Raw genomic sequence first — 27,235 nt, forward strand, 5'->3', positions numbered from 1 at the left:
AAAGCAGGTCTAAAAGCAAGTACATCAAATTTGGTGAAAATCGGTTGAAATATAGCTATAGCTCCCATGTCACATATACATCCGATTTGATGTTTCAGTCCTTCACATTCGTAATATGCATTCGACAACAATGATATGTGGTATCAGATATCATCTACAGCCCAGAAATACCTCTTGCAAATTTTTTCAAGATCGGTTCAGATTTGGATATGGCTCCCATATATATCCTCCCCCCATTAATGAGATGAGAAAACCAACCGAAAGGTTTGGTTGTTGATTCAATTCTGATTTTATTTAAAGAATATGTGTCTTACGTACTACTGAAACTAATCTAACTTAACCTAGTCGCAGCCACACAATTGTTCTTATCTATTCTAATACTGAATGGAGAACATTGCAGGGCTGCTTGGCATCTCATTCAAGTGGTCTTGTGCATCTACTGAGCGCATCGATATATGTGCGTGTGGGTCATAACCTTTATTATCTCACACATTATTGTATGCATCAGCGCCCAAGATCACTGAATTCTTCATATGTGATATTTTATGGCGGCTGGGAAATATTTAATTTTAGACCATTTATTTTTATTGCTACATTTTCGCAGCGCCTCAATCGCACTCAAAAGTATGTACAAAGTATTTTGTACACCCGATTTCGGGTTAATTGTGCACCAAATGGTCAATCTCTCCAAAAGTCCTGTATTTTGGTACATCCGACGGAATTCAGTCTAGAAGCATGTATATCAAATTTAATGAAAATCGGTTCAGATATAGCTATAGCTCCCATATATACGACTCATCCGATTTGGTGTTTAAGTTCCTCACATTCGTAATATGTATTCGAAACCAATGATATTTGGTACCAGATATCTTGTGGGCAGAGGAAGAACCTCTGCCAAATTTTATCATGATCGGTTCAGATTTGGATATAGGTCCCATATATATCCTAATCCCAAATATAGTGAATTTCGGCACGTACATTTCCATTTTGTGAAACTAGGCCCCGATATATATTTTTTTATATAATCCTTCTCAAAGTGATTCATGCACTCTATAGCAATGTTTTTTGGTATAAAAGATTAAAATGTCTCCGTCAAATTTAGTGAAAATCGATTCCGAATTGGATATGCCTCCCATATATTTGTTCCTTCTGAAACCAAACTGATCTAAAGCCAAATGTTGATAGGTGGAATTATCTACTTCAAATAAATCCTTTTGTTGCGGGAGCTCTACTAAATATATAGTGGTGTAGGGTATCATATAGTCGGTCCCGCCCGACTTTTGACTTTTCCTTACTGAAATTTAATAATACATTAACAGATGCAGATTTAATAATACATTAACAGATGGGTATCATTAACATATGGGTATCATATAGTCGGTCCCGCCCGACTTTTGACTTTTCCTTACTGAAATTTAAAAATACATTAACAGATGCTCTTTAATTTCTTTTCTTTTTTAAATAAAATTCCCTTCCGTTGTGGCTGACGAATGTTTCAAGTTCAGCATTTTTTTAATTGTCAGAAACAGAGTTAAATGCAAGTTCGTTGCCTGCCTGGCCAAGAGAATGGGATTTCCTTTTGTTCTAGGCAAGGATTAGCACAGATTTCTTTTGTCTTCTTGGACAAAGCCCAAATCTTAAGAACAAAAAATTTCTATCTTTTTTTTCTTTTTTGAATATGACAGACAAAAGAAGGTGGAAGGAAATGCATGCAAGCACATAGACATTCAAAATAGACTGAATACGGAAATCCAGACTGCAAATGTTGGTGTGAATGTTGCAAATCATAAATCATCGGAAGGGACATAAACTACAATAAAATAAAACACTAGAAGTTCAATGCAGCTTTGTTTTAAAATTTAAATATATTTTTTATTGAAATATTTAAGGATTTTTGGTAACCAAACCGGCCGGACCCAATAAATAACTCCATTTGGAGGTGGAGCGCAAGGGTTCAAAACCCAATTCCTCTTTTGGTATGCCATATTGCAGCAATTTCGCTTCATATGTGGCCAAGAGATCATCATGGGCCTTGGTCAGGCGGGCCAGTTCATAACGCAATTCCTGTATCAGCTTATTCTTTTCGTCGAGGACATTTTCTACTCTGCGCTCCAGTTCAACGGGCGATTCAATGTCTTTGCCCACGGATTTTACAACGGCAGCACAAGTATCCAGTGTTTCCTTGAGCATAATTTCTTGCTTCTCTCCCTCCCTCTCCATAATTGCGATTTTACGTTCCAATAGAACATTTTTCAGACCAGTTTTCTGTTGCAGCTCAATGACCACATCTTCGAATTTCTCCTTGAGTTCTTCACGCTCCTTGACCAGTGTATCATTGCGCAGTAGCAATGCTTCCGTTTCCCAGGTTAATGCTTTCAGTTGTTTCTCCACCTGGGCATTTCGAGTCTTCAGACGACTCAGCTGAGCCTTATCACGATCATAGAATTCCAATTTCCGTTTCATTACCACCAGCTCTTGTTGGGCCTGTTCCAGAGGTTCTTTGAGTTTGCGATTTTCATTGGCCATATCATTTGCCAGGCGATCACTTCTCTCGGCCTGTTTCCGCAAGGTTTCCATTTGTTCTTTCAAAGAACTTATCAGACCCAAGTTATTTAAGGTTATGTCGTTGTAATAGTTCTTCATATCATTGAAGGCCATATCATGATTTTCAATTAATTTCTGAATTTGTAAATTTTTACGCTCCTCAACTTCGAACATTTGCATGCGATAGATGAGCTCAATTTCATTTTTCAAGTCATGCATTTTTTCTTCGTGCAAAAGGGTCAAGTCCTTGGTTTCCTTTTCGAACTTGGTGCGCAGTTCGCTGAAAATAAAAAAATAAAAATATTAAAATATGTTTCCCCCTCCCCCTTGAAAATACTCACGTTATTTCCTCAATATGCTTCATTTTTAGCTCTTGTATTTGCAGCTCATGCATTTCCTGATCCTCTCGCCTTAAGCGCTTCAACTCCCTCAGATCGCTAAGCAACTGCATTTCTTGTGTTTCATGATCTTCTTGGGCCATTTTTAGCTGGGTCATTGCTTCGGCTCTCACTTCACTGATTTTATTTTGATTTTCAAATTGCAAATGTTTCATTTGTTGCATAATCTGTTTGGCATCAATATCAGCTGCCTGCTGTGTCATCTCGACTTCATGATCCTTTTGCCTCAACTCCGTGGTGGTTTCCTCCAATTGGCCACGTGTTATCTCCCAAAAAGTGCGTATTTTATCACGCTCCATTTGAAAGAAATTACGCTCTTCACGTTCACGTTCCATTTCGGTTTTGAGGCGCAGGGCGAAGGCCTCCAATTGATCGCGACTCATGTTGGAAGTATCAACGCCATCGATGAGAGCTGGAAAAGAAATTGGGGATTTTTTTTCTGAATATCAACCTTAAGAGAGGGTTTTAGATTTTTTTTTGGAACAAGCAAAAACGAAGACCATTGGGAAATTCCTTTATACGGATCCGATATTATCCAAAATTTGCGCATTTGTTTTTTAGCCGTTCATTTAGCATTTCTCAATAGTTAGTTAAATTTGAATTATAAAACAAATGTATTTTTTTCGAAAACTATGAATTACCAGCATCGCCACCACTACCACACAATAAAACCGAATTACACAAACCGTGTAATGGCCCAAAAACTCATATGGCCAATAATAACAATGGGCAATTAATTAAACATTTTTGGCCATGATTTTGTGTGGCATTAAAATTACAAATGTGAGTGAGCCAGTGCTAAATATGGAGCAATAAAACGTACACAGCAGACATAGACCAACGTGTTCCTCCCCCATTCTTTCTCGTACAAATTGCAAGCCACCACACTTGGTCCTCGGGTAACAAAAAGTTCTCGCAGGACATTTCATTGGTAAAGACATAATTTCCATTTCAATTTCAATTAACCGCATTAAGAAACAAAAACTGCAATTCAATGTGGCAGGGCCAGTGGCATGTGTGTCTGTACATTTGTACATATGTATTGTACAATGTTTGTGAAATGTTTATTAGTTAACATGGAATAGGGTAGTGGACTCCTTTGTGTTTTCGGATGTAATTTTATTACCAAAATTGTCTAGGGAAATGGAAAAAATCGACCAAAATATGGGGTTGAACTTTTTTCGATAGTAGTCTAGTTTTTGCCGAAAGTCCTTAAAAAAACATAAAAGCTTCACGAAATATTTCTAAAAAAGTCCTTGACAATTTCAGTATTTTTGAACTCCGACGATTATTTATCGTTATCCTACATAGGTGCTTGAAAAAGTTGTCTTAAAAATCTAGATTATTGTCCCGAAAGTCCTCGTAGAGCAATTTAAATGTGATCGGGAAATCGTTAAAAATTGGTATCCACAAATCTATGATTTAATTATGGTTGGGAAATCCTGATATTTTTTTTAATAATAATATTATTTTTTAAAAAACTCAAAATTTTCTTAGTGCCTTGAAAAAAAGAATTCTAAAAATGTTAAAAAAAATTAAAAAAAAACTATGATTGTTGTCCATATTTAAAAAAAAATATTTATAAAAAAATCCACGATTGTTGGCTAGGAAGCAGAAAAAAATAATTCTAGAAAATCTATGATTGCTGTCCAGGAAGTGCTTGAAAAAAATCATCAATCATCAAAAAATCGTTAACCAGAAGGTCCTTGAAAAATATTTCTAAAAATCCATAATTGTTGACCAGGAGGCCCTGAAAAAATCCACGACTCTTAAAAAATATGTTTAAAATATCCACAAAAAATATTTTTAAAAAATTCAGGTTTTTGGACCAGGAAGCCCTAAAAAAATATTTCAAAATATCCACGGCTATAGAGAATATTTCCAAATAATCTACAATAGTTGTCAAGGAAGCCCTTGAAAAAAATATTTCTAAAAAAATGCTTGTTGTTTAGGAAATCTTTGAACAAACATTTTTCAAAAAATCCTTGAAAACATAGAAATATGTAACAATCTATGATTGTTATCCACAAAGTCTTTGAAAAAAATCATAAAAATCTAAAAATCGTTGACCAGAAGGTTTATGAATTATATTTCTAAAAATTCACAATTGTTGACCAGGAAGCCCTGAAAAAATATTTAAAAAATCCACGGCCATTGAAAATGTTTCTAAATAATCAACAATAGTTGTCAAGGAAGTCCTTGAAAAAATATATTTGAAATATTCAGGTTTTTTGAACAGTAATCCCTTGAACAAGTCCAGGAAGTCCTTTGAAAATATTCATAACAATAAATAAAATCGTTGACCAGAAGGTCCATAAATAATATTTCTAAAAATCCAACATTGTAGACTAGGAAGCCCTGAAAAAAATATTTCAAAAAATCCACGGCTATTTAAAATATTTCTAAATAATTCACAATAGTTTTCAAGGAAGTCCTTGAATAAATATGTTTAAAATATTTGGGTTTTTAAACGGTAAGCCGTTAAACAAATATTTTTGAAGAAAAACATGGTTATAAACCAGGAAGTCCTTGAACAAACATTTCTCAATAAATCCACAGTTGTAGGTCAAGAAGCCCTTGAAAAAATATTTCTAGAAAATCTATGACTGTTGTCCCGGAAATCCTTAAAAAATATTTCTTAATAATACACAAATCTATGCTTGTTATCCAAGAAGTCCTTGAAAACAATCATAACAATCTAAAAATCGTTGACCAGAAGAATAATATTTCTAAAAATCCACAATTGTTGACCAGGAAGCCCTGAAAAAAATCCACAAATATTTCTAAAAAACATACTTGTTATCCAGGAAGTTCTTGAAAATAATTCATAAAAATCTAAAAATCGTTGACCCGAAGTTCCTTAAACAATATTTCTAAAAATCCACAACTGTTGACCAGGAAGCCATGAAAATAAATTTCAAAAAATCCACGGCTCTTGAAAAAATATTTCTAAAAAATCCAAAATAGTTGCCCTTGAAAAAATATTTTTAATTTAAAGATCCCAAAAATCGTTGACGAGGAAGCACCGATAAAAAAATTTCCAAAAAAACCACAGTTAATGACAAAGAAGCCCCAGAGAAAATAAGAAACAAGGATAACTGGTCAAGAAAAGTGGATTCCTTGATCAAGATCGATGATTTAAAAAAAAGGAAGGAAAAGGACTTCCTGACCATAAATCACATAAAAAATATTTATAAAAATATGTAATTTATGGCGAGGAAGTCCTTGGAAACCTTTTTTTTTAATCATCGATCCTTGATCAAGGACTCCACTTTTCTTGACCAGTAAATCCTTATTTTCTGTTTTATCTGATTAAAATTCAATATTCTTAGTCAGGAAGACATTAAAAAAATATTTTTTTTTAATTTATGACTCCTGGACATATCCTCGATTTTTTATCCAGAACTCTCTGAAAATATTTTAAAACAATAACGATTTTAGCTAGTATGTTCTCAATAGGTCATTCAAAAATATTATCTATGAAAAATTCCTTAAAAATCACGATGCACTTATCCAGATGATCTTGAAAAATATTTTTAAAAAATCTAAGTTTCTACAACTGAAAGCCCATGAAAATTAGGTTTAGAAATCCTCGAATCTTGGCTGGAATTCCTTGAAAAATCCAACATTATCCAAAAATGTACGATTTTAGTTCATGCTATGTTTGTATATTAATTTGGTAAGGATATTCAAAATAAAAAAACATTCAGCCGTCCACATTTCAAAATAATTAAAATTATCTCTGCCATTTTGGCAACACTAATGGTGGTTAGGTCAATAAAACAAAATTTGTATCATATGTGGACAGAACGAAACATTGTTGCAACATACAACATTTAATGGAACTGTAGCTTGGTTGTTACACAAATTCGCCCCTCTCCCCCCACCAGAAAAAAATTACAACTAAAATGAGTGGCAAAATAGAATTTTAATTGCCCGAACTAAGAAAAAAATGAACACATTCCATTCCACTCTTCCCTTCGATCCTTTCGCTTTTTTGTCGTTTGTCTTAACTATGGGAATTCACTAAATGGACTCATGTGGTTTCACAAATGGCCCAGTTGTCTTCTGTCCTTTTTTGGGTTCCGCCACCCTCATGCCAGTGCCCACAAACTTTTACGACAACAAAGATAACCAAGCGGCAAAAGCGTTTTCTATTATGTGGCCGTTAAACGCTAAAACGGAAACGGGAAAACTACTACCACACACTAGATGACACATGGACTCGTCGTAGATGGTGGCATGGTGTGGCGTACGTTAAAATATAAAATGTCAATGTTGAATGTTAATTTAGTACAACTGTCGAACATACGGGATAAAAGGAGAATAACAAACAGTGGTGTGGGACGCAAAAAAACATTAACATCACTGATATATCAAGGCCTGACAATAAACAGCACCATGGAGGGACTTCTCAACGAAATTTTCTGGGTTCCTCGATCGCACATGCTACCATTTTGCATCTCGACATAACCACTGATGTGAATAGGGCCTCACCATGCATTTAAATACCCGAACTGCAAAGACTCGACGTTCTTGATTATCGGTCGACATGAGTTATTGTGCTAACTGAACTTTAAAAGCCCTAACAGTACGTTTATATATATTAGGGTTAACCCACTGGATTGGGATTTAAATTGTCATATCCATTACTTTTACTTCAAATAAATCCTCTCAAAGTAGGTTAACCCTACAAAAAGTTCTAACGTAAACATGGCATAAGACCGAAGTATTTGTGCAAAATACTGTGTATTGGTGTTTGTGGACGCCCACTTCAGGATAACAAATTCAATCAATTTTGTTTTTAATTACACTACAACCCAAAATTGATTTGGTTTTAATTAAGGGACATTTTCCAGTTTCAAGAAATTCACCGAGCAGTTATAAATAACTCATCTTTTTGGAAAACCCTTAACATTATAAAAGAAATGCTCTAATCAAGCCATTCGACACAACCACCAACCATAACATACATAAGATGTTTGAAAAACAATTTTTTTGTCAAATTACAGGGTGAGATGAAAAAACTGCAACAAAGTCAAACGCCGTAACTCATCGAAATAATCATTTTATACCCAAAAAAGTATATATATTCTTGATCAGCGTAAAATTCTAGCCATGTCCGTCCGTCTGTTGCAATCACGCTACAGGCTAAACGAATTAAGATAGAAAGCTAAAATTTTGCCCAGATCTCTTTTTTGTCTGCAGGTAGGTCAAGTTCGATGATTTAAAAAAAAAAGTTTCCAAGGACTTCATGGCCATATATTACGTATTTGTGTAAATATTTTTTATGGAATTTATGGCCAGGAAGTCCTTGAAAACTTTTTTTAAATCATCGATCCTTGATCAAGGAATCCACTTTTCTTGACCAGTAAATCCTTGTTTCCTGTTTTCTCTGGAGCTTCCTGGTCATTAACTGTAGATTTTTTGGAAATCTTTTTTTCGGTGCTTCCTCGTCAAGGATTTTTGGGATCTTTAAATTAAAAATATTTTTTCAAGGGCAACTATTTTGGACTTTTTAGAAATATTTTTTCAAGGACCAAGGACTCCACTTTTCTTGACCAGTAACTCCTTGTTTCCTGTTTTTCTCTAGGGTTTCGGTTTTTTTAATCTTCGATCCTTGACCAGTCCATAAACATTTTAAGTCCATAAAAATTATTTTTGGTCCCGCATTTTTGAAAAATTCAAGATTTAAAAATCTATGTTTTTTGGTCAGGATATTTTTAAAAATATTTTAAAAATACAAAAAAATAAAAATATTTTAAAAATTCCGCTAATCGATGCCAGAAAATCCTAGAAAATAAATATAAATATCCAAAATTTTTATCTAGAAGTCCTTGAAAAATATGATATAAATCCAATATTTTTAGTCAGAAAGACATTAATTTTTATACCCTACAACACTATGTGTTGGGGGTATTATAAGTTTGATTGGGCCAAAAATTATGTAACACCTCGAAATATTGGTTTCCCACATAGGAAAGTATATATGGATCTTCCTAGCTCGTCGATCTAGCTATGTATGTCCGTCCGTCCGTCTGTCCGTCTGTCCGTCTGTCCATGTTAATTTGTAATCACTCTACAGGTCGCAATTATGGTCCGATCTTCACGAAATTTAGAATGTAGGTGGGGCTTGGACCAGAATAGAACCCTATTGCTTTTGGAGATGATCGCCAAATGTTTAGGGGTTGAAATGGACCAAATACTGAAAAAATGTCGGATTTTGTAGTAGCTATACATGTCGCAATTATAGACCAATCGACGCGAAATTTCGCATGTAGATAGAGTTTAGGGCGGGGAAGAAGCCTACTAATTTGGGTGGTCATCGGATAATATTTAGCGGGTAAAATAGACCATATCTTTTGTGTTGAAAAAAAATCAAAATTTTTCATTAAACCGCGAATATTTTAAATCCTGGCGAAATCAAAAGCCATGACAAGGTTACTCCTGATCTTTACATTTATGTTAACATCCATCAAATCGGATATATAGCAAAATATGTGCGATATATATGTCTATCAAAGAAGATATGCTTGAAAGATCTCTTATATGTCGAGAACGGCTGAACTGATTTCGACAGTTCTCATTAATTCAGAATGGCCTCTTGGCAGGAAAGAAAAAACGCCTAAAAAATCGCATAAAAATATCTCTCTAAAGATGAAAATATTGATTTTGTAAAATTTTCTCATATTTTTTCAATTTTGTCATATTTTTGGCATATTTTCATTTTGAATTATACATTTGGTAATATTTCTACAGCTAACAAAACTAAGTAGTTATGACATCAGTATATCATATACAGATCGCATTTATGGCCCGATCCTTACGAAATTTTGCATGGGGATAAGATGAGGGTCAGAATAGAAGCCTACTCTTTTTGGAGATGATCGCCATATATTTAGGGATTGAAATGGACCAAAAAACTGCAAAATTGTCAGGAGGTCGTAATTATTGCCCGATCCTCATGCACATTTGAAAGGGGGATACCGGACATTGCAAAAGCCAAGCAGTTTTGGATGGCCATCCAAAAATATTCAGTGTGTGAAATAGTTTGCCAACTTTTGTAGGCAAAATACGAAAATGTCCATTCCAGAGACTTTTTCGAGAATTCACAAATACAGGAAAGACTATTTCGTTAACGAATATAGTCAAATGTGTGTATCTCATATAGATGCGTTTCAGTCAAAAACCAATAATAAATGTTAATCTTTTGCCACTTCTAAAAAATTATAGGTCTTTGGGAAATATTGGTTCCAGATCTAGGAAGACCATTTAAGTGCAACATCTACCAATAAATTGGAAATGAGCAAATTAGTTTAAGTTGCTATTATTCGAAAATTAGAGAACGAAACCTGATGGTTTTCTTTTATAATTTGTCACAATATCTTGTGGAATTCTTTCGAGTATCTCGCTTATATAAACTGTATCGTTTATTATAGTGTTGTAGGGTATTCAACGGTCGGCCCCGCTCGACTGTAGCCTTTGCTTACTTGTTTTTTTTTAAATTTGCGACTCCTGGACATGTCCTCGATTTTTTATCCAGAACTCTCTGAAAATATAACTCATCGACATAATCATTTTATACCCAACAAAGTATATATATTCTTGATCAGCGTAAAATTCTAACCATGTCCGCCCGTCTGTTGTAATCACGCTACAGGCTAAACGAATTAAGATAGAAAGCTAAAATTTTGCCCAGATCTCTCTTTTGTCTGCAGGCAGGTCAAGTTCGAAGATGGGCTATGTCGGTCCACGATACAACGAGTTCCATGTGGGTACTTTATACCTCGAAAGAGAATTACCTATATAGGTCCACGATATAATATTGTCCACACATAACAGTATCCCCCGATATTCGGTATTTTGATGATTTTAGCCACATTTTTAAACGGAATTGTCTTAAATTCTATGCAAGGAGTTATTTGTGAGTACTTTATCCCTAGACATAGATTTGTCTATATAGGTCCACAATATCGTTTATCCCCCCATATATCGGCACCTTCCGAGATTTTAACAGAATTGTTAATGGATTTTATTTTTATTTTTTGAAAATGTCCTAATTCGTTCCAAATGGTGGAACGGCCCGGCCGAACTTACTGCTTTTTAACTTGTTTTAATTTTATTAATGAAAGCGAAACATGTCGGAAATAGCATCAAATTTTAGAATAAGTTTTGATTTGTCACCTTTGGCACGAATTATTGCCTTCAAACAGCCAATGAAACTGTCACACGCCGCTCTGTGGTATTTTAGTCCATTCCTGGCGAAACGCTTGCTTGAGGTGATCGACATTTTGGTATTTTTAGTGCCAACCTTGCTTTCCAAAATACTCCAGACACAATAGTCCAACGGATTGGTATCCGATGATTATGGTGGCCATTGTGCGCCGGAAATGAAGCGAGGAACCTCATTTTGTAACCATTCTTGGGTGGCGCGTGCTGAGTGCTATGGTGCTGAGGCCTGTTGGAATGTCCAAGGTGTGCGGCCAAAATGTGGTTGTGGCTTTAATACGCCCTCCAGAATATTTTCGCGGTCGATTAATACGAGCGAAAAGCGACCATCGGCTGTTATGGCGGCCCGCACCATCATTATGGCCGGCGCTTGAGTTCTGGTGGCCAACCGAAGGTGCACATTTTCAGCTGACCTCTTAGGCAAGTAAACACGATCATTTTGTTTGTTTACAAACTGCTGGACAACGAATGTTTTCTCATCGGGGAAAACCAAATTCGGCAGTTCACCACTTTCGGCCAAGCGAAGCAACTCTTTAGCTCTTTTGAGTCTATTTTCTTTCTGTTGCGGTGTAAGTTCTTGCACTTTTTGGAATTTCATGGCTTTACCCCGAGCTCATTTTTCAATATTTGACGAATGGAACATTGCGATATGTTCAGCTCACAAGCCATTTTTCGGCCACTGCGACGCGGGTTTCGATCAAGTCGCTTCTTTACTTTTCGAACCATTTCTGCTGATGTTGCTGTTTTCTTCCGTCCATTTTCTTGACGTGGGGCTATGTATCACGGTAACGAGCGATGGCACGAGACACAAAATATTTATTCACTTTTAAAACCACAAGTGGCTATCCAGCCAAAGATAAAGAAATCACACTATCACGCTTGAATTCCATCACGAATAATTTTTTTCGGGTTTTCCTAAAATGCTTTTGTACGCTTGTAAACAATGAGCTATCACTCGCATAATATTAAAAGCTGAGCTATCCCTGGAATAATTTTAACAGAAATGACAGCAGTGTGAAGTTGTATAGCGGTTCCTCCCTATATTCGGTACTTTAATGATTTTAGCGACATTATTCACCTGAATTATTTCAAATTTGGTATTTGAAGTTTGTAATGGATACTACAGCCTGTGCAGTTCCACGTCTTCATATAGCCCCCATATAACGGTACCTCCCTATATTCCGTATTTTGATGGTATTTCTTAATTGTGTAATTTTTAATATTTTCCAAAGACTTCCAGACTTGTTTTTTAAGGATATTGATTACAACGTCCTCCTGAATAAAAATCGTGGATTGTTAAAATTATTTTTTACAGGATCTTCCTGGACGAAAATGTTAAATTCATACTTTTTTTAAGGAACCCCTGATTGAAATCTCGATTTTTTAAAGAATATTTTTATGATTTAATGGTAAAAAATTGTGAATATTTTTCGAGAGTCCCGCAAAAGAAAATCGTGCTTTTTCGATATTTTATTAAGAATTTTTCTAGAAGTTCGAAAAGAATTATATGTACTACACTCTGCATTAATAGTAAGCTAAAAAAATGAGTTTTTCCTATATTAAACTTTTTTATCCTTGAAAATGGACTATATTGGTTAACGTTTTGGTAGATATTCGGCATTTTGATGATTGGCTCCACATTGAGTGGAGAGTTAACTTTGAATTAAACTCGCTCTTTTCAAACTTTCTCACTTACGAACAATTTTCACTCGCCACAAAAACCTCTATCAACAGAGTTATTTGTGTATCCACCCCAACAAATCCGTTTAGAACTAAAAAAAGAACGTTATGTTCCGATAACACTAACATTCAAATGGACAACATTATCATCTGTAACAAATAGAAATTGAGCATTTTTTTTCAGATCTCTCTCCTTCTCTACACTTTCCGTTTCTGTTGGCTTTTTGGGCTGTCGAAACTTTTTGTCGTTGTCGCCATTGAAGAAGAAGCATTTGTTCGTTTGTAGTAATGCCACAATGAAACAATTATGTTGCACTTTCTTTTTTGCTCTTGTTTAGAAATGTTTTCTTTTTTCCATTTCAAAAAGCTTTAATAGGCTTTTGATTCATGGTGAACAACAAATAAAAAATATTTCATTTCTGAGTTTGGATAAAAGTAATAAAAGTTAAAATTTACAAAGTATTATCCTTCTAATTGCTAAGAATATTTAACATATTTTACTTACTCGGCTTGGCCTTGCCCTTCTTTCCTTTCTTCGGTTTTGGAGGCTGCAAAATAAAAAAAGGTTTAAATTGAAAGATGGCTTATATATAATTATGATAAAGATTTGATTTGTGAACTATTTAAGTAGTTAATTAATTTTGTATTGTTGTTTTTTACTTTATCATATATGTATTCATATTACCCTTAAATTTGAAACACACAATACTTTTTCTTTAAATTCACCCGATTTTTTTTTTCACAAAAACTTGTTCCATTTCCTTTTTGTTGGCATTGCATTTAGTCCACCCTGCCTGCAACTGAAATTTCAAGGCTTCCGCAGAAAACAAGTTATCCTCAATTCTATCATTGCAAAATGTTGGCGTTTTGATCGCTGAGCTGTTGTCATTTTTATTAAATGCAGTACAATTTCTGTCGGATTAAAGTGGTAGTACATTAAATCAGGGCATTCGTACATATGTATGTATGTTTGTTTTTAGTTTTTTTTTTTTTTTTTTTTTGTGGGGGCTGTTCTGCTTTTGTCAAGGTCTTTTGCCAGTTTGGCAATGCCCAAAAAATAAATAAATCCCCATTTTTTCATGGCATAAACGTTTAATGGAATCCGATAACACAATTATGTAGTTGGGACAAACAATTGTATTTTGATATTGGGAATTGTTTCATAGATTTACATATTTTTTTCAAAACTCATGTTATTTATTGTAAGTTGTTAAAAAATCAACCTGTATATAAAAAAGTTGTGAAATAACTAACTGACCGAGAATCAACGTCCAGACGAAACGGCTGAAGAATCTTGAAATTTTGCACAAGGGTTCGTCTTGGTGCATAGCCGTGTCATACGAAAAGTACTAAAATGTACTAAAAACTTAATACTTTGTATTGGACAAACGAAATGAGCCAGAATTCTAAAATTTCGAATGCGGGTCACTATTGGAGTGCAGGATAGATGCACCAAAGGGTTTTTTTTTTTTGAAAATCGGACTTGAAGGTATAAAAATTTCTAAAATGTAAAAAAAGTATAAAATGTAAGAAAAGTACTGTTTAGTACTATATTTGATATTTAGTGAAGAGTTACAGATTAAATTCTGAAAATTCATATATAGATTATCGGTGGTATCTGTGTTTGAGATTTGGCGGTAGTTGGAAATGCGTCCTATATTTGTACAACAGTACCAAATGCTACTGAATTTGGTATTGGATGAAGGTTTTTGCAAATATGTACTATTATGGAAATGTAGTGTACTACATGGAAGTGGTTTTGGAAATGTGTACCATACTTGTATGAAAAGTAGTAATTGGTACTGTATTTGGTATTTAGTGTGGGGATAAGGATGAAATTATTACAATTTGATATTGGGTGAGCAGATAGTGCTTGAAATCTGAAATTTGGTTTTAGGGTCACTGTTAATGTGTATCCTGGACATATAGAGTTGGTTTCGAAAATGTGTACTATAAATTCCCGGAAAGTACTGAATGGTACTGTATTTGGTATTTAGTGAAGGGATACGAATTAAATTCTGAAAATTCATATTTAGATTGCTGATGGTATCTGTGTTTGAGATTTGGCTCTGGTTTGGAAATACAACCTATATTAGTACAAAGTATTAAATGGTACTTAATTTGGCATTTGATTATGGGATAGAGCTGCAATCTTCATATTTGATATTTAGACCTCTGTTGGTATCTGGAATTGAGATATGGAGGTGGTTTTGGAAAGAGCTGAATTCCTGAATTTTGAAATAGATGTCACTGTTGTTGTCTGAGGTAAAGATGTGGTGGTTTTGGAAATGCGTCCTACATTTGTACAAGAAGTACTAAATGGTACTAAATTTGGTATTGGGTGTAGGGATAGTGCTGTAATCCTTACATTTGATATTGAGGTCTTTCTTGGTATCTGGAATTAAGATATGGAGGTGGTTTGGCAAATGCATACTAGAATTATTCGAAATGACGGATGACTATTGTTGTCTAGGATGGAGAGATGTAGATTATTTGGATATGCGAACTAAATATTACTAAAATAGGTACTGTTTAAGGGATAGAGAATTTGATATTGAGGTCACTGTTGGTTTTTAGGGTTTATGTATGGAGACGTTGAACTAGGTTTGGTTTGAAAAATTGGATGTGGGTTCATTTTGCAATGGTTTTACTAATATCCCCCTCGGTACAAATGAAAACGTACGTCCCGAAATTCACTTCATTTGGGCTGATATTACCCATTATTTGCACAATTAACCTGAAATCGGATCAAGGATATATATGGGAGCCATATACAAATCTTAGCAGTACTTCATAAAATTTTGCAAAGGTATTTCCGTGCTCTATAAGATATCCCTTACCACTATGTTCTAGCGTATAAAAACCTAACACGAACTGTTAGAATGAATCTAAAACTTTAAGGTGTGTTTTGCTGACGAAGTAGCGGGCACTTGCTAGTAGGGCATTTAATGAATATTTCAGGTAGTTTAAAACGTGCTATGTTGGAGGGTTCTCAAACTCATTTACAAATTTTGTATACAGCGATGGGTTCCCACGTTAAGTATTATATAAAACTTAATGATAGATTATGTTCAAAAATTCAATAATGAAGACCTCTCCCAGAAGTCATCATCAGTTTTAAACCCACAGATATAAATTGATGGGTATATCTAATTTAGTCGAAATTTTCCCCTTCGTTATATTTTTTATGAAAGTTAGATTATGTTCCATAATTCGCTATATGTAGTTCTCGATCCTTAATGCTTTTTTTATTGTAAGTTTAATTTAATTTCCAAATAAAATCTCCAAAGCCCTTAATTGAAGAAGTACTTTTGTTCGGTAGTTCAACAATCGATACGTTCTTTAAATATAATTATTTAATTTTTCAATCTTAAACATTTTCAAAATTCTTAGCCATTTTTATCAACCGCTATTCTTTCTTAAACGTCCTTTCTTTTTTGTGTGTTTAACTTTTGCCTCTTGATCCGAAGAAGAATGCAATGCATTTTGTGTTTAAACAAATATGGATGATGACGCGGCTTTGAAAACAATTTCTTGCAACAGATGTTGGCTTATTTCATATTTTATGACGGCAAATTATTCAAAATAAAATTCAGGGTGGAATGACAACAACGCCTCTTTTATGCGGAGAGAGAGAGAATGAGAGCGAGTCCTGCAACCAGATTTCTGCGAAAAAATTGAAACGCCAAAAAATAAACGGATGGCATTAACACAGTCCGACACACACAATCGCACCAGCACACTCCTATACACTCAGCGAGATTTAAACATCAAGCGATAAACGTACATAAGTGGAAAAGTGTTTTTATTAAATAAACAGTTGGATACAGATAAATGTTATTGTAATAATCACTGTGGGATGGAAAAAGTCATTTTACTTCGGAGCACACATAATTAATCTTCCAGGAACCCATAAAGTATGAATGATTGATAGATGTAAATATTGAGTTTCGAACTACATATGAGACCTCTAAATGGAATAATTTTCATCAGCGTTTTTATGGTTGTTTCGAATGTAATTTTTTATACCCTCCACCAAAGTATGGAGGGTATATTACGATTGTTATTCCATTTGTAACACGTCGAAATATACATTTTAGACCCCACAAAGTACATAAATTCTTGATCAGCATAAAATTCTATGTCCGTCCGTCTATCCGTCTGTGAAAATCTCTATAGCTTTCGGACGAATTGAAGTAGATTGATAAAATTTTACTCATATGTATATTATGTCTGCAGGACTTTTGGTATTGAAAGTGGGCCATGTAGGTCCACTTTCTAGTATAGCCCCCCATATAATGGTAACTTCCTATTTTCGTATTTTGATGATTTTAGCGACATTATTCACCGGATATGTTTCAAATTTGGTATTTGAAGTTCGTAATAGATACTACAGCCTTAGACAGAAAATTGTCTGTGCAGGTCCACGTCTTCGTATAGCCCTCATAGAACGTTACGTCCCTATATTCGGTATTTTGATGATTATGGCGACATTATTTATTGGAATTGTTTCAAATTTGGTATTTGAAGTTCGTAATAGATACTACAGCCTTAGACAGAAAAATAAAAAAAAAAAAGAAAAAATAACGATATTCGGTATTTTGATGATTTCAGCGACATTATTCACCCGAATTGTTTCAAATTTTGTATTTGAAGTTCGTAACAGATCCTACAGCCTATGACAGAAAATTGTCCGTGCAGGTCCACGTCTTCGTATAGCCCTCATAGAACGGAACCTCCCGGTATTCGGTATTTTGATGATTATGGCGACATTATTCACATTATTTATTTCAAATTTGGCATTTGAAGTTTGTAATGGATGCTACAGCCTAAGACAGAAAATTATCTGTGCAGGTCCACGTCTTTGTATAGCCCCCATATAACGGTACCTCCCGATATTCAGAATTTTGATCATTTTAGCTACATTATTCACCGATTTTTTTTAAGTTTCGCATTTGAATATTGTAATGGCTTATGACAAAATTTACCTATGCAGGTCCATAGTTGTCGTATAGACCCTAATATAACAGCTTACATTCGGTATTTTTAAGATTTTAATAGAATTTTTACGGTTTTTATTGTTTTTGAGAATTGCCAAATTCGTTCCAAATGGTGGAGGGCATCCAAAGTTTTATTACTTGTTTATATTTAATTTCATATTTATATTTCATTTCATTGGTCCGTAGTTTTCTTAATTATCCAGTTTCCACTGTAAGAATTAGCTTACTCTCCGCAAATAAAAAGTTGCACTCGAAAATAACTGTTATTCGCGTTTGGCGCCCAAATCAGAAAAAACGCCGGCATTTTTTCCTCCGTCTATCAACAGTGGTCATCATTTTTATTAGCGACAACATTTTTAAGGCCATCAAATGAATGACAACAACAAATAATGCATTTCGTTTTTTGCTTTCTACTGTCCATATTTGTCATAAATATTTAATACAACAGATTTAATATAAATACATTTACCATCGCCGCCTCATACTCTACAAGCGTCAAGGCAGGAGGACGAGGAAATATGTAAGTGCATGTAGCATAGACCTACCGCCGCCAGCCATATTGATGATGATGCTGGGCAACAGCCGCTCTTGTCATGTGAAAAATTGCACTCAAAGAAGGCAAAGAAGGATTAAAACCCCAAATTGTTTGTGGGTTGTGTGTGTGTGCGAGTTTTCCGGGACAAATGGAAAAATATTGTGGGAAAATATGTTTACAATGTTGTGTTGCTGCTCGATGAAAGTACTTGTCATCGAACTTCAACTTGTTGGACGTGGCTTAAATGTTATGTTCATTGGATTATATACCGGTCGAATATTAGCCCGATTTTCGTTGCAATTGAATTTAATGACTTGTTATATGTAGTTCCTATATGGAAGCACCAACTTCAACACCATTTAGAATGATTTTTATTACCTGTTCCTGAACGTTTGAAGTCGTCCTAGCGGTGTCCCTTTGAATATCTGTATATCTGTATATCTGTATTTTAATTGTGCTCACGATAACCACCGAAGAGAGTATCCGATTTCGTTCAAACTTGGTATATCGTAATAGTATTATCAAACTTATATCAAGTTCGGAAATGGACAATATTGGTCCACTCCTTCTGGTACTACTCACACATTTCTAGAGAAAAAAATTTACCTCATGGAACAAGAAAGGATAATCTGATTTTGTTCAAACCTTCCAAATCCTAATCAGTGCTAGGTCAGTTGCGAAAATGAGCAATATTGTACCATTGCATCAAGTGCCTCACCCAATAAGGGGTTATGTTTTGAATAATATCAACTATTATGTGAAAAATGTGAAATGATAGCCCGCTTGTCTTCATATTTTGTACATCTCAATATTCCAAACAATACGAAATCAAGTGTGAAGATGAGATATGGCAGACCAGTCTTCTTTGTTAAAGGTTAAAGTTTGGAGTATTTGAATATTTCTGGTACTTTCCGAAAAAAAGTTAAATAATTTTCCAAAAAAAAAAATCTCATAAAAAATTTAAGATATACAGGGTGAGATGAATAAACTGCAACCAACTTCAGACTGCTGTCACTTCTAATCCACTCGTCCGACAGCTGTTAAAATTATTGCAGTGGCAGCTCACTATATTGTTTACAAGCGAACAAAAGCATTTTGGTGAGTATTATCCAGAAAAAAAGTTATTCGTGATGGAATTCAAGCGTGATAGTGTGATTTTTTTATATTTGACTGGATAACAAGTGGCTATCGTTAGGGCACTCCAGCATTTAAATGTGAATAAATATTTTGTGTCTCGTACCATCGCTCGTTACCGTGATACTGGTAGCGTAGCCCGATGTCATGGAAGTGGACGGAAGAAAACAGCAACATCAGCAGAAATGGTTCGAAAAGTAAAGAAGATACTTGATCGAAACCTACGTAGTAGTGGCCGAAAAATTGCTCGTGAGCTGAACATATCGCAATATTCCATTCGGCAAATTGTGAAAAATGAGCTCGTGGTAAAGCCATTGAGATTCCAAAAAGTGCAAGAACTTACACCGCAATAGAAAGAAAATAGACTCAAAAGAGCTAAAGAGTTGCTTCGCTTGGCCGAAAGTGGTGAAGTGCTGAATTCGGTTTTCTCCGATGAGAAAACATTTGTTGTCCAGCAGTTTGTAAACAAACAAAATGATCGTGTTTACTTGCCAAAGAGGTCAACTGAAAATGTGAACTTTCGGTTGGCCACCAGAACCCAAGCGGCGGTCATGTTGAATATTATCGCGAAAAACTTCTGGATGAAGTATTAAAGCCTTGAGGACGCAAACATTTTGGCCGCAGACCTTGGACATTTCCCTCAGCACCGTCGCACTCAGTACGCGCTTCCTCGCTTCATTTCCAGCGCACAATGACCATCAAAATCTACGGATACCAATCCTTTGGACAATTATGTCTGGATTATTTTGGAAAGCAAGGTTGGCACAAAAAAATACCGAAGTGTAGATCACCTCAAGAGAAGAAACAAAAAGGTCAGCTGAAAATGTGCACCTGCGGTTGGCCACCAGAAGTCAAGCGCCGGTCATGGTGATGGTGTGGTCGCACTCCGCTCATATTAATCGACCGTGTCATCAGAATTAATGCTAATATTATCCCGAAAATATTCTGGAGGGTGTATTAGAACATTTTGGCCGCAGAACTTGGACATTCCAACAGGACTCAGCACCATCGCACTCAGCTACCAATACCAATCCGTTGGACTATTGTGTCTGGAGTATTTTGGAAAGCAAGTTTGGCACTAAAAAATTCCAAAATGTCGATTACCTCAAGCAAGCGTTTCGACGGTGCGACGGTTCATTGGACGTTTGAAGGCCATTATTCATGCCAAAGGTGACCAATTCGAACAAATCTAAACTTATTCTTTGATGCTATTTCCGACATGTTTTGCTTTCATTCAATAAAATTAAAAAAAAAAAATGGAAATAAATAAATAGTTCACCAGGTTGCAGTTTTTATAGGCTTCATTCAAACATCGACCTTAATACAAAATTTCAGATTTCTAACACTATCTGTGCACCCTATACCAAATTGTACCGAATATAGTAAACATTTTTAAAACCACCTCTTTATCAAAAACATACCAAAAACACGGTTCCCAATGCAAAATTTGTTCTAAATTTAGTACCATTTAGTACGTTTTGCATACTTAGTACACATTTCCAGAACCATTTTCATATATCAAACTGACTTTCCGTTGACAAAATACCAGATGATACCATTTGAGTAGTTTAGTACCATGTTAGAGCTTTTCATAACCTTAGATTTCGAATTTCAAAAACGCTTTTTTACATCTATTCTGCTCGTCATCATTGCCTCTCATTCCAAATTCTAACTCATTCCATTTGTCCAATGCAAAGTATTAATTTTTTAGTACTTTTCGTAACCTTTTAGTACGGATTTCAAAAAACCCATCCGCACCAAGACTGACGTTCGTGCAAAATTTCAAGATTCTAGGTTCGGTTCTATCGTCTGGTCAGTCAGCCAGCAATTTCACTACAATAAACGGTCACTGTGGGAAAAATTGACTGATATTTTTAACAGGTTTTTTTATAGTTTTTAGAACTTTACATTTTTTTCATCTTTAATAAAAAGCACATATAACAGCTACGTTCGGATACGAGGCCCGGGTAGCTCAGTCGGTAGAGCATTGGACTTTTAATCCAAGGGTCCAGGGTTCAAGTCCCTGCTCGGGCGATGATTTTTTTTTTGCATTTTTTTCTTAATTATTATACATTACATATATAGGTAGCCCGAATATGAACATTAAAATTATTTAAATTATAGACTTTCATCAAATTTATTAAAAACAAAAAAATTATTTATATTCATATAGGTATTAAATAATTTATAATTCATAATTCGGAAGCATCTACGTAATATATAATTAGTCATACAAAACATCCATTTAACTATTTTCTCTGTTTAATTTTTTTCAATTAAATTCACAACGTTGAAAACTACAAGATTTATTTCTGTTTTGTTAAAATAAAACAAATTGAAAAAAAAAAAAAAATGTTTTCTGCATCGGCCGGGAATCGAACCCGGGCCGCCCGCGTGGCAGGCGAGCATTCTACCACTGAACCACCGATGCTTACATCTGATGTTAATAACAGGCCCATATGATGTTCCAGTGAAGACGACACTTGTTTTCAATGGCTTTCATTTTCACCACTGGTTTGTTGCTTTCAACTGAACATATTTCATCCACACGTACATATCGTGTTGGTTGAGTTACACCAACAATACCATCGACGAATTGATCAAAAGCTTTGTGGTGAATGCTATGGGCATGAGTTTAAATGAAAAACAGAGAAGACTCAGAACAGATATGTATGTACGTACTACGTACATTTCATTGTTCATTAGGTTTAATGATCGTCGGACGGTTACCCATCTGACGTAATAGGGAACATATAGAACATAAACTTTTAGAAAAATATGAATTTTGACATCGTGAATGCCTTTTATGAAAGTTATATTTTACGGATTTCGGTCAATAGATTACCTTAAGGTAAATCAGTATCGAAAGAATATTCAAGAGTATGACATTTTTATGAAAATGCTGAATTTTTTTTTTTTTTTGGATTTGCCAGTGCTTGTGGACTTCTTCCTTCATCTTCACTCAGAATTTATTGTTTATAGAAATATTGGAATTTGTATTGATCGAAGGAAAGATACCAGAAGGAGCAAACAAGTCTTTCAAAATATTAAACATTTCAAGGTGAGATCCCATAAGGTATTTTCCCATATAGTCTTCGAACATGACATAGGTTTCTTTAAAAATGTTGTTTAAATATTGCTCCATGTTCCTTGGGGCAAAATTAAAATGTTCGACCAGATTGATAGAACTAAACAAGAAAAGGGCTGTAAGTTCGGTCGGGCCGAACTTTGAATACCCTCCACTATTTGGAACGAATTTGGGAATTCTCAAAAACAATAAAATCCGTTAAATATTCTGCTAAAATCTTAAAAATACCGAATATAGCCCTTATATTTGTGTCTATACGACGACATGGACCTACATAGGTAACTTTTGTCATAAGCCATTACAATATTCAAATGCGAAACTTAAAAAAAATGGCGAATAATGTAGCTAAAATCATCAAAATTCCGAATATCGGGAGGTACCGTTATATGGGGCTATACGAAGACGTAACCTGCACAGACAATTTTCTGTCTTGGGCTGTAGTATCCATTACGAACTTCAAACACCAAATTTGAAATAATTCCGCTGAACAATGTCGTTAAAATCATCAGAATATCGAATATCAGGTGGTGCCGTTATAGGGGGGCTATACGAAGGCGTAGACCTGCATGGACAACTTTCGGTCATAGGCTGTAGTTTGCATTACGAACTTCAAATACCAAATTTGAAACATTCCCCATTCATAATATCCCTTAAATTACCAAAATACTGAAAATAGGGAAGTACCATGGTACAATAAGGAGGTAGAACAATTTCGTAAAACTACAGAAATACAGCCCTGAGGCTATGCCCGCTTCCTGTCAAGTTTGCATTCCACAAGTTAAACAGCGGGAAAAATGAATGAAATGTCTGAAAATATGATCTAAGCAGTTCTATATTTCAATTTCATGGCAAAACTGGAGAACAGCTCTAATGCGCGTCTTCCAATCATTTATATTGAAAATATTCTGTTTTTATTTTTCAAAACATTTGATACATACAGAAAACTCCTCCTCAGAAAAAAAATTGTAATCAGCTGGTAGCTCTGCCTTACCTTTTTATTGTACCTTGGGAGGTACTATTATGTGGGTGTTATACCAAAACGTGGATCTACATGGTCCATTTTCAATACCAAATGTCTGTATGTCTGCAGGCATAATATAAATTTGAGTAGAATTGTATCAACCTACTTCACTTCGTTCGGAAGATAGAGTGATTTCCAAAGACGAACAGACGGACGGACATCGCTAAATCGATATAGAATTTTATGCTAATCAAGAATACAGTGTAAGATGTAAAAACTGCAACCAACTTCAGACTTTTCCTAAGCCACTCGTCCGAGTGACAGCTCATTATATTGTTTACAAGCTACAAAATCATTTTGGTGAGAATTTTCCCGAAAAAAAGTTATTCGTGATGAAATTCAAGCGTGATAGTGTGATTTCTCTATATTTGGCTGGAAAACCAGAAGTGGCTATCCAACATTTTGATGTCAAAAAGTCTTTTGTGTCTCGTACCATCGCTCGTTACCGTGATACTGACAGTATAGCCCGACGTTAAGGAAGTGGACGGAAGAAAACAGCAACGTCAGCAGAAATGGTTCGAAAAGTAAAGGATTGACTTGAAAGTGGCCGAAAAATGGCTCGTAAGCTGAAAATATCGCAATATTCCATTCGGTAAATATTGAAAAAAGAGCTCGGGGTAAAGTCATTGAAATTCCAAAAAGTGCAAGATCTTACACCGCAACGGAAAGAAAATAGACCCTAAAGAGCTAAAGAGTTGCTTCGCTCGGCCGAAAGTGGGGAACTACCGAATTTGGTTTTCTCGATGGAAAAATATTCGTTCTCAAACAGTTTGTAAACAAACAAAATGATCGTGTTTACTTGCCAAAGAGGTTAGCTGAAAATGTGCACCTTCGGTTGGCCTCCAGAACTCAAGCGCCGGCCATGGTGATGGTGTGGGCCACCATAATAGCCGATGGTGGCTCTCTGCTCGTATTAATCGACCATGGCATCAGAATAAATGTCGAATATTATCGCGAAAATATTCTGGAGGGTGTATTAAAGCCTTAGGCACACAAACATTTTGGCCGCAAACCTTTGATATTCCAACAGGACTCAGCACCATCGCACTCAGCCCGCGCCCGAATGGTTACAAAATGAGGTTCCTCGCTTCATTTTGAGCGCACAATGACTACCAAAATCTCCGGATACCAATTCGTTGGACTATTTTGTCTGGAATATTTATTTTGGAAAGCAAGGTTGGTACTAAAAAAATACCAAAATGTCGATCACCTCATGCAAGTGCTTCGCCGGGAATGGGCCAAAATACCGCAGAGCAACATTCGTGCCAAAGGTGACCAATTCGAACAAATCTAAACTTATTCTAAAATGTGATTCTATTTCCGACATTTTTTGCTTATATTCAATAAAATTTAAAAGGAAATATAAAAATTATGGGGTTTGACCTTTTTTGCAGTTTTTTTTTATCCTACCCTGTAGAGTGTAAGTTTTATTTGTACTAAAGGGGTACGAAAAGTTATAAAATTTACTGAAAATTGAATCCTTTGCATTGGGCAAAAGGTATGAGCTAGAATTGTGAAATTTTTAATCAGAGTTACTGATGGAGTGCAGGATAGATGTGCTAAAAGGTTTTTGGAAATTTGAACTTTTAGGTTGCGAAAAGTTTTAAAATCTTACTATTTGGCAATATGTCTACGGATAGAAGCAAAAACTTGAAATTTGGTATGAGAATGGAGGTTAGAAAGTAAGTTTAATATATGAAGGTGGTTTTGGAAATGTGTACTAAGTGTGGGAACTGTACTTAATGGTACTAAATTGGTGAACGAATGAAGCTGGTATTTGGAAAAGTTGTAATGGCGTCTATGTTCGTGGCAGAAATGTTATGAAAAGGTTGTTTTAGAAATATATGCCACAAGTGCACGAAAAGGACCATATTTGATACAATTTGGATTTGGGAGAACATAGTTCTTGAAATGTGTAGCTTGGAGATATGGAGGTGATTTCGGAAATGTGTACTGTAAATGTACGAAAAGTACTAAATGTTATTATATGTGATATTGGGTGATGGAATGAAAATAACATTATGACATTTGATATTTCGATTGCTGGTTGAATTTTTAAGCATTTCTTTATAATCCTCGGTCTTACCCTTTACTCACACTTGAATTTGCAATCCTCTCGGACCTTTTGTTAAATAATTATTTTCCAAACGTTAACAATTATATTCTGCCCAGATAAGTAATTGGCCATAACAAAGACAAAGTGACAATGCATTTTTGTCCATTATCCAATACGATGGAAGTCTGTACTCCATACAAACATACATATCTACTTAATGCATCCTTCCATTTCACGAAATGTGGAGACTCTGTGATGTACTTCGGCAGAAATGAAAACTTTTTAAAAGGAGTTAATCATTTATGGTCGTCATCTTTATCATTGTAGTCAGTGTTCGTTTACTGCTGCCACTACCACCACTATCGTCATCTCTTCTCGCTCCCATTCACTTTTGGGTTCCATTGCATGCAATATGCAGAGTTCAACACAGTTTGGCTCTTCTTCTCGTTGTATTTTTTGGATTTTTTTGTTTATCCGGATAAACATTTTTAAACAAATTGCCTGTTTGCTTAAAGCGCATTAATCTTTTTGTCACTTACCATTTTTGCTGCTGCTGCTGTTGCTTATCCCGCTCCTCTGCTGAACTCTGGCCGTTGCCTTGTACTGCTGGTCAAGTTTATTGTGATTTCGTTTGGAATCTTTTTAACAGATCACAGTGTGTTCTGTGTGTATCGCCTGCTTGGTTGATTCTCCAATTGTCCAAGAGCAGGATATGAATGTATGTATGTCAGTGTGTCCGGCTGACCCCGGGTTGCAAGTCGTTTAAAGGGATTTGTTTGGTAAAATGGTGTGAATAACTTCTTTTGGTGTTGTGTGTCGGACTTAAATCGGCCAATTTTCTCTTCAATTTGTTAATGTATAACGTATTATCAGCGGACGACGAAGGGATATACGGGTTATTTTCACAATGCTTTTAAGAATTTATTGTTAATATTTGCAAAAGGAAAATAAAAAGAGGAAAACAATTGCTTTTTCGGTGAAGTTGAATGACGTGTAGTACCGGTTGGTTGGCAAGTTTGTTGTGTTTTTCCTATTAGCCGATGTTTGAAGTTTTGATTGAATGGTTGCCAAGTAGCATTGGCTAAATATTGGCATTTATTAATTTTTGTTTATTTTAGACGGTTGCCATGCATATTTTTTCGGCATTAGCCGGCTGAAGTTGGGAACATTTTTTTTTAAATGCGCTGTTGTGTGTTACACGAAAAGAGAGCCAGTTACTTTGACGGTAATAATGGCATATATGAGAAGCTTTTTCGCGGCGTTGTTGGTTGCCATAAAATACGGACACTGGCTTCCTTACAGTCCAGAATTTGAGATAACAAATAATGCAAAACTAGTAATTACTAGCAGGTCCTGGAACAGAGCATGGGTCAATATTTTGTAGCTCTAATACGAGATGCAAAATATTTTGCAACAGAATCGAAAGTTCGGATGTGAAACGAATTAAAAAAAAAACAAGTAAAATAGTATCAGTCGATTTTTCCGACAGGTGTGTACCACCACCCTTGAGTTATGATTATTCAAAGTGTTGATGGTGTGGGCCGCCATAA

The 27,235-nt window shown here is 35.2% G+C and overlaps 1 protein-coding gene and 2 non-coding genes across 3 annotated transcripts; 1 reads left to right on the plus strand and 2 right to left on the minus strand.

Annotated features, from left to right (window-relative positions):
- Positions 1 to 1,835: 1,835 nt before the first annotated feature.
- On the minus strand, positions 1,836 to 26,706 carry LOC101899372 (dynein regulatory complex subunit 4). Its single transcript, XM_005186688.4, has 4 exons — positions 26,225 to 26,706; positions 13,357 to 13,399; positions 2,886 to 3,354; positions 1,836 to 2,824 (listed from the first exon to the last, which is right to left on the minus strand). The coding sequence occupies exons 1-4, from the start codon at positions 26,225 to 26,227 to the stop codon at positions 1,885 to 1,887; spliced, it is 1,455 nt and encodes a 484-aa protein (XP_005186745.3). The 5' UTR covers positions 26,228 to 26,706; the 3' UTR covers positions 1,836 to 1,884.
- TRNAK-UUU (transfer RNA lysine (anticodon UUU)) lies at positions 21,482 to 21,554 on the plus strand. The gene has a single exon. It is a non-coding gene; the product is annotated as a tRNA-Lys (tRNA).
- Positions 21,881 to 21,951, minus strand: TRNAG-GCC (transfer RNA glycine (anticodon GCC)). Its single transcript has one exon. It is a non-coding gene; the product is annotated as a tRNA-Gly (tRNA).
- Positions 26,707 to 27,235: the final 529 nt, after the last annotated feature.

Source organism: Musca domestica, unplaced genomic scaffold (genome assembly GCF_030504385.1).
Source record: "Musca domestica strain aabys unplaced genomic scaffold, Musca_domestica.polishedcontigs.V.1.1 2, whole genome shotgun sequence".
Classification (NCBI taxonomy): domain Eukaryota; kingdom Metazoa; phylum Arthropoda; class Insecta; order Diptera; family Muscidae; genus Musca; species Musca domestica.

What these genes read in the sequence shown, in the direction of transcription:
- LOC101899372 (XM_005186688.4), bottom strand. An exon ending in GAAGGGCAAGGCCAAGCCGA is followed by an intron (nt 3,355 to 13,356) that starts GTAAGTAAAATA and finishes TTTCTTTTCCAG; the next exon opens with CTCTCATCGATGGCGTTGAT. An exon ending in AAGCATATTGAGGAAATAAC is followed by an intron (nt 2,825 to 2,885) that starts GTGAGTATTTTC and finishes TTTTATTTTCAG; the next exon opens with CGAACTGCGCACCAAGTTCG.